This window comes from Bos javanicus, chromosome 5 (genome assembly GCF_032452875.1).
Source record: "Bos javanicus breed banteng chromosome 5, ARS-OSU_banteng_1.0, whole genome shotgun sequence".
Taxonomy (NCBI): domain Eukaryota; kingdom Metazoa; phylum Chordata; class Mammalia; order Artiodactyla; family Bovidae; genus Bos; species Bos javanicus.
In genome coordinates, this window is record NC_083872.1 from 34,769,139 (window position 1) to 34,777,742 (window position 8,604).

Below are 8,604 nucleotides of genomic sequence, written 5' to 3' on the forward strand. Positions count from 1 at the left end.
GTCTTTTTTCTTTTGATAGAGTCTAACCTGAAAGACCAAACAAACCAACAAGGTGATGGTTCTCAGCTACCTATGAATATGATGCAGCCACAGATGAATGCAATGCAGCAGCACATGAGTGCACACCAGCCTGTGAACATGTTTCCATACCCAGTGGGTGTTCCTGCTCCTTTGATGAACATCCAGCGCAGTCCGTTCAGCATTCATCCTCAGCTGCCTTTGCATCTGCACACAGGAGTACCTCTCATGCAGGTGGCGGCTCCTGGCGGTGTATCTCAGGGACTACCGCCACCACCGCCCCCTCCCCCACCGTCCCAGCAGGTCGGCTACATTGCTTCACAGCCAGACGGAAAGCAGTTGCAGGTATGTTTCCAGCCGCTCAAGTGTAGTCAACATTCGCCATTGTAAACGTTCAGCTCTTAGGGATGGATGCTCGAGAAAGGGCTTCTTGCTGGATATCCATATACAGTGGCTTATTTGATTAGACTTATGGTAAATCTGTACAGCTCCTCTTTCACTGTCCTTCCCCAAACCTCCCAGTCCCAAATAAGAAAATGAATACGTTATCAAATCTAAGCTACATATATGCTGGTGCTGATATCCAAACAAGTTTTTTGGTAAGTTTAAGAAAACCGGAGTATGAGGCAAACTAGAATCATGTGATGGACACTTGAAAAAATTTCCCTATTTTATTGGACTTTTAGGGGCTGGGAACTTGTGATTGGATACTGTGATAAAGCTTGTACTGGTCTTGTTCAGACTGTTCATTACCGTATGTGTTTCATTTTCATGGATTTATCATGCTACAAAAAGAAAGTAGTGCCTCTTGGGCATATAGTAAATTTGAATAACAACTTGTAATGGTTGTGTTGCTTTATTGTTCCATGTCTATATCTCAGAAATTCTAGATTCCTGGCAGCAGGATACAGTTGGAAGAGCCAGAAAGTGGGAATTTGGGATCTTATGTCTTTTTCTGCTATCAACTCACTGCAAGCCATTTGACTTCACTGTCTTATTTTCTTCTATCTTTAAAGTGGGGTACCTACCTTAAAGATACTTATAGGGAAGATACTGTCATTAATGCTGCTTTTCTCCTTGTTGGTTTTAGTGGTACTGTCAGAACATTACAAATACATATATATTTTAAAAGTCATCATGACATGATGGGATTCTATTTAAGAATGTTGCTCATTTTTCTTCACAGTCCTTCAGATAAAAATTACCTGAAATAGACATTTCTCCTAAGTACTTAGGTATTAAATTGCCTTGATTTTTTTCTTTTTTTAATGTCTAATAGGTAACTAAACGTCTTTTATTGAGTACAAATAATTCATTAACTGATGATACCTCTTTAAAACAGGGTATTCCTAGTGCTTCTCATGTAAGTAATAACATGAGTACACCAGTCTTGCCTGCTCCGACAGCAGCCCCAGGAAATATGGGAACAGTTCAGGGACCAAGTTCTGGTAATACTGCGTCATCAAGTCACAGCAAAGCTTCTAATGCTGCTGTAAAATTGGCAGAAAGCAAAGTAAGTGTTACAGTGGAAGCCAGCGCAGATAGCTCGAAGACAGACAAGGCAAGTTCAAAGTTGAGAGCAACCTACATAATTCTGCATATGATTATGATAAAAAAATAACAGTTTTCTGTTGTATAAGTGGTAAAGGGAATTTACTGTTGATAGTCTTAGATTCCAATTTAAAGAATTCTGTCTACATATGTTGGTGCCCATTGAATTACTGGTTGTATTTCTTGTTTATTTTTAGAAATGTGTGATTTGTGTTAGTAAATAAATATTTTATATCTATGATGCTAATATTGGAACAGTTCTTTGTAAATGTGCAGTATTTTCAATTTTATATTTTTAAATAATTTTTTGAAAGTTTGTGATTGGGCAAATAATAATTACACATTTTCCTCTTATCAGAAACTGCAAATTCAAGAAAAAGCAGCACAGGAGGTAAAATTGGCCATTAAGCCATTTTATCAAAATAAAGATATCACCAAGGAAGAATATAAAGAGATTGTACGAAAAGCAGTAGATAAAGTAAGTTATAGCTTTAGTGGAGTTATGTACATATTATTTTGAACATCCCTATTTTAATAAAGGTATGCTCAATTAAATCTAATTAAAATAGTAAGAGGTGGCTTCTGCTAGTCAGCTTTTTTACCTTTGGAGAAAATGAAATATATACCTTCTAGGCGATACGAAACATGTAAAAATGTCTGATTATGTCTCTGGGGTATTTGTTTTTCAAAGAACTTTCCCTTTAATCCCTTTAAATATGAAAAAAATTCCCTCTTCTTTTTTATAGGTGTGTCATAGTAAGAGTGGAGAAGTAAATTCTACTAAAGTGGCAAATCTGGTTAAAGCCTATGTAGACAAATACAAATATTCACGGAAGGGAAGCCAAAAGAAAACTCTGGAAGAACCTATGTCTGCTGATAAAAACATGTGCTGAAATGGGAGCATTAGAAAGGACACTGGCGAGATATCTGCAAAGTGCAATTTCAACATGTACCTTTAACAAAAATCATACATAACTGTGATTGAAATTTGGTTTTGATAAAATTATCTTTTTTAATGTAGGATATAATGTTTTGTTCTAAATAAATATAGTTCTGCACCGCAATACCTATATCTTTTCCTCCTCTCTATCCCCCTGCCCCCAAATAAAATTCAAGGGAAAGTAGAGGGTTTAAAGGAATATGCATTTTTACTAGGACTGTGTTATACTGTGGATACTGGAAGATGTACAGGTTTTTGAACAATGGAGTGCATAAATTAGAAACTTCAGAGTGCACTGGTTTTGGAAGAGATATATATAATACATTTATTCTGTCAGGCTAAAAATAAAAGATGGTCTTATGATTTTTCTCTCTAATTATAGAAAGATAAATAATGTATTATCATGAAGAATATTTCTAATAACAGAACATACCAATTGCAGGGTTCTTAATATGTATTTTTAAAGCACACATCTGAATAAATTGCTTAGGTAGAAGATACTATCACAAGTAAAATTCAGTGTTCAAAACTTTAGAACACTGTCCAGCTGTTGTGTCACCAAATGGACGTTAACGCTGCTTGTTTTTCTTTTGTGCCTTCTTTTCCCCAGTTGAGATGAAGCAGTTTGATTTGCTAGATTTACAGCTTTGGCAGTCTCAGCTCTGTTGAATTTAGAAGACCTGTTTGGAAAAAGTGTTGACTTTGTAAAAATTATGTTCTTCCATAATATCTTCTGCTTATCAGAAATGGTAAACTGTTTGTGCCAACTGGAGAATTGCTTTTAAGTCATGACCCCCTTGCTTGGGTCTAAGGCAAAATCATGATATTCGCTTCAGGGGCTTCCACGTTGTTGCTCATCTGTTAATCACTAATGAAATTCTTCTTACACTTGGGAAATCTCCAGATGCTTTACAGTGAATAAAGTGTTAATTTGGTAACCATGTTACAAAATTCTAGACATTAAAACCTGTGCTTTGGAAAAAGGAGAGGAATTAAATAATGGAGTGTTGGTAAGGCTTTCAGGGGCTAGAGATTGAGGTGTTTTTTTTTTTTAAGTACTAGAATATGTTAATTTTTATTAAAAGTAAATTTAAAATGTTCTACCTTATTATTTTATTTGGCATCTTGGAAGAAAAAATGGATTAACTCCACGATAAACTGTTTGATTCCAGTAACAATTGTCAATAGATACCAAATAACTGGAAAGCACTTTGGATCAGATGTTAATGGCGCAAAGATAGATATATGCCTCAGTGAGACAGGCTGACCCTTATGCTAGCTAAATAGCGAAAGCAATACTCCAGGACTGCGCTTTTCTGAGGTAAAGCTCTTCTGTTTTCTCAGCTGTATGTGTATGATACTTTCCTGGTGCTAGCTTTGATAGGCGAGTTTTGAAATGTTGGCCCCAGTACTGATTGTGCTACTTCATAATCTTTATATGATTATGAGTATAATCCCAAAAAGTGTTAGAAATATTTCCAAGCAGTTTCTGATCTTTATTGTGCATTTCTGGGCGTTTGTAATATGGTATTCTACTGATTTATATATATTTTTAATTAAAGTTTATGTTAAGATTATGATAGGGCAAGAGTTTTAGAAGTATATTTCTTCTAATAAAATATTAAGACAGTGTTTCAATTATCAACACACACCTCCTCATTTGTTTTGGTTTTGGACTCTATAAAGTTTTAGAACATTTGTTTCTAAAAAACAGCTCTGTGAACTTCCGATTTTGGATTAAAGCTAGTTCACACTTAGAAAATTTTGTAGCAAATTGCCTAAGTTGATTAATCACACAACATATTTTTCCTACGTCTTCTTTCAGTGACATTTGGGAGTTGGGTGACAAGTTTAAAATTTGCTTTATACCATTTAGCTTGTGCAAACATGTTTAAAAGTTTTGAAAAAAATAAATGATGTGGTCAAAAGTTAAAGTCTCATATCTTTGGTAGCAGTACCATGAGTTAATTGAATTCTTAATACACATTTTTTGAATAACAGGTATGTACTCTGTATCTGGTTGGGGTACTGGTTAGACTGCACTTGAAATAAGAATATTACTGGACTAGAATCAACTCTGAAATATTTAAGAATGTATTAGAAAGTGCATGCTTTATGTTAAAAAAAATACATTGCTTTTTAACATTCCCCATTCTTTTATCAGAAATTCACATTACGTTGCATGTGTACAAACGTAAAGACACTTTGTGGGGTTGCAGATTTCTTGTTATATATGAAGATTCAGTATTAACTTGATCTTTGGAACCTTGGTCCCTCTAACTTACTAGTCACATTGACTGATGTTTAGGCGATACTGATGCCTAGAATTTTGAGACTAAAATTAGCTACTTGTTCTTTTAACATTCCAAAAATTTGGATTGTTTTTCCCTCTGGTAATGACAGTTTTTCCATTATCTTCTTTTAAATGGCCACGGTATGTACTACCTAAATGTTCACCCAAAAGATGCAGCTTCAGAAGCACAGTGGTTGCTCCATGGTCCATGAGACATTGTAGTATGAGGATGGAGTGCTGTCTACTGAAACAATACTCTTTAAACAGATATGTAGTATGTAATATTTTCTAATAAATTCTTTTGATAAACACAGTAGTGTCTTTAACGTTTTATTAAGATTCCTGGGAAATGATGGCTTTCACCTCATTTTAACTTTTCAGACGGGTTGCAGTATTTCTTGGATTTGTACCAAAGTAGCTGGACTAGCATTATAGGTACATAAATGTCCAGGTTGTAAAGAAAGCTTGAAGTTAGCTATAAGCATGTATTATAACAGCATTTTTTGTAATTACATAATCATTGTAGGAAATTAGAAACGCTTTTACTAAATTAAAAAGCAGTCTAAAGAGGGGAAAAGAAAAATAGTCCCTAATCCTACCATTTAAAGGTAACAGCTATTAACACTGATCAAATTGCACATAACTGTGTTATAACATCCTTTTCACTTGATGAATTGAGAATTTTCCATTTTAATAATTATTGTGCAGTGTGGTGTTTAATAGCCATATAGTATCACTTACACAGATACACCATTACTGGAACCAGTCCTCCAATATTGGGTACTAAGCTGTTTAAAAATTAGTAAGATATAAGTTGTACTAATATAAATGATGTAAGCCTCCTTATACACAGATCATATCCATTTCAGATTATTTTCTGTGGATTGATTCCTAGAAGAGTTTTTATTTTCCTGTAAAAAAGATGTAATTATATACACAAAGTATAATTTCTTAAGTTACATTTAGTTTAAAATCCATTGTTTTCCTAAGTTGATTGTTCTCTGCAGAAAGAATTATCAGAAAGTTATTTTTCCCAAATTCTTTGAAACATTTATAAGAACACTTTTTAAGGCTCTAGGAAAATAGGTTTCACAAATCTTTTCCCCTAGCATGTGAATAATAGTCTGTAAACTGTTCTGTATTTTTATACCTCTTAATAAATTGAAGATATATTCTGATGTCCATATTCTAGGGCTATGTTGTGTTTCTCTGTTGATGGACATATTAAAGTACGTTTTGAAGTTTTATTAAAAGTGTTTTAATGAACACTGGCTTATCTCTGAATCTCTTTGTGTTACAAGGTTACATTGAATCTCAAGATACACATTTTTAACTTGGATATATGCTGCCATGTCGCTCTCTTGAGAAGTGTCCTAGGTTATAGTCCCTCCCCTGTCTGAGCTTCTGGTTTACTTTTGGTTCCTACTTTGATAGTGTGACGGAGAAGGCAATGGCACCTCACTGCAGTACTCTTGCCTGGAGAATCCCATGGACGGAGGAGCCTGGTAGGCTGCACTGCAGTCCATGGGGTCGCTAGGAGTCAGACACGACTGAGCGACTTCACTTTCACGTTTCACTTTCATGCATTGGAGAAGGAAATGGCAACCCACTCCAGTGTTCTTGCCTGGAGAATCCCAGGGACGGGGGAGCCTGGTGGGCTGCCGTCTATGGGGTCGCAGAGAGTCGGACACGACTGAAGTGACTTAGCACTGATAGTGTGATAGCATGTAAGATTGCTCTTGTTTTTAGGGTCTTAACATTCGTTAAACTGCACACCTACTATGTGCCAGGAATTACTGGATTCTTCACGTATTACCAGGTTTAATCATACCACAGTTTTCTTAAGGATTAGTACAATAATAGCATATTAAACTTGTGACAGGCACCTTGTCAGACATTTGTGTTATTGTGTCTATAATAATTTTTTCTGATGAGGAAATTGAGATGCATAAAGAATTAACTGAGTCACTGAGTTACACAGATACTTAAGAGCCAGGTTCAGACCTAGAATTGATAGACACCAAAGTCAGTGCTTGACCAAGGGTGTTATGTTGAGCTCACAGATGTAAACCAACATCACACGTGGGAGTAATGGCTGAAATAAGTCCAGCAGGAGCACAGACAGGACAACTGATTTTAAGGGGAGGTGGTGTGAGCAGGTGTGATTAAGAGTGATTGTCTGTAAAATCAGGAAAGTGGTCACTGATGTAGGAGAGGGAGGAGGTTGTGACTGAGCTAGGACCAAGCCCTGGGAAGGAGGGGGACTACCAGGGTCTACTTGATTTGGGCAGTAGTTACATAATGCTTTATTCTTTAAGAGCTTAGTGGTATGTGGTGGTGTATTTCACAGTAAAAAGAATTTTTTTTTGAAGGCTAGCAATTTAAAGCCATTGTTTAGAATTTTGATAGATCCATCTTTTTCATCACTTTAGTTCTTTAAGTCGAGTTTCAGTGGGGAAAAGAAATCCATGAATTTAGGGAGAAAAATATTCCCACTGAAAGAGTAATTATGCATCACAAAGTGTGCTTCTGTTTGGAGCCAGAAATAACAAGAAATGTGGAAGAGTGAACTTACTGTGTGCAACACTTAAACTGTGCTTTCCATATTAGACGGTGGCAGCTTTCCGCTCTGTTTTCACTGTTACTATTTTAACAAACCATGCCAATTTACAAAGCACAACTCAGAAAGTTGCCTGTTTCCAGGCAACAGCTCTGCAAGGGTGAATTTGTTTAAAGGGTCAACCTGAAAATTAGGCTAGTGTTATCTTTCACAGTCTAGCTGTAAATGGCATAATATCTAATTCAAGTCAGTGAATCCTAAGCAAAGGCTAAAAGATTTCCTCAGGAGTTTAGGGAAGCTATATTCTATAGTCCTGGGATCCTGGAACTTTCTCAACCAAATGTGGTTCAGCCCATGTGCTTTTTATTCCAGACTACACCTTTGTAGAGCCTGTTAGGTTCTCTTTACTTGGTGGCCAAACCCTTTCTCTGCTTAGCAACATCTAATTCACTTTGCTCCTCCCCAGAATTCAACAGTTTTTTCCCAATGAGTTTTGTTTGTGTGAAAAACATTTTATAGCTTTGATCTCTTAATAGTTTAAGCCCAGCACTAGTTAATCTTTAAACTGTCTCTTCCTTACCACTTTACAGTCTCTAACTAAAAGACATTAATCTCCACACAGTCCTTCCCATATTGCCTTCCTACCGTTAGTCCAGAGAAGCCTGTCAGGTAACTGAACTCCCCAAACACTTCATAATTTTCTTCTGGCCCTTGCCTTACCTTTTCTCCTTTGTTACTGTTTGGTCAAAATGATCCACATGGCTAATCCTGTAGCTGCAATCCTGCTTCTTAGCAGCTTGCTGTGCTGATAACATCGTGCTGCTTTGTTTAATGCTTTAGTCACAGTGATTAAGATCAGGACAAGAAGTCACTTATCCAAAACATTCTTATTTTAAAAATCATTTTATTGTCATTTTATGGTTAAAAAAAAACATACATGGCATGACTATAAAGTAATGAGACGAGTTTTCATATGCGGCTTGTATTACTGAGTCTCATTAATATATAGTCACATCCTGTTTCGAGCCTGGAAGAAAAATATGCCTTGGCTATATGATTATCACTTTTGTTACTTAAAATTTATTGAGTGCCAACAGAGCACTAGGCACATATATAATAGAATTTACAGTCTCTATGTTGTAGACTATAGTATTTACATAGATTTCTCAAAGATAACATTAAAGCATGTATTTACAGAACTTTAGACAAAAATAACAATACTGGAAATCAGCAAGTTTCTGT

General features: G+C 35.8%; 1 protein-coding gene across 3 annotated transcripts in view; it reads left to right on the forward strand.

Moving 5' to 3' along the window:
- SCAF11 (SR-related CTD associated factor 11) overlaps window positions 1-5,115 on the forward strand; it is a 94,219-nt gene extending 89,104 nt beyond the window's left edge. Inside the window, exons 13-16 of one of the 3 annotated variants that reach the window (XM_061416373.1) lie at window positions 20-363; window positions 1,361-1,579; window positions 1,928-2,047; window positions 2,316-5,115. In XM_061416373.1, coding sequence (XP_061272357.1) covers window positions 20-363; window positions 1,361-1,579; window positions 1,928-2,047; window positions 2,316-2,462 — 830 coding nt within the window. In that variant the 3' untranslated portion in view covers window positions 2,463-5,115. The remainder of the gene's footprint in view (window positions 1-19; window positions 364-1,360; window positions 1,580-1,927; window positions 2,048-2,315) is intronic. The other 2 variants (XM_061416374.1, XM_061416375.1) reach the window with 2 other exon arrangements.
- The last annotated feature ends 3,489 nt before the right edge of the window (window positions 5,116-8,604 follow it).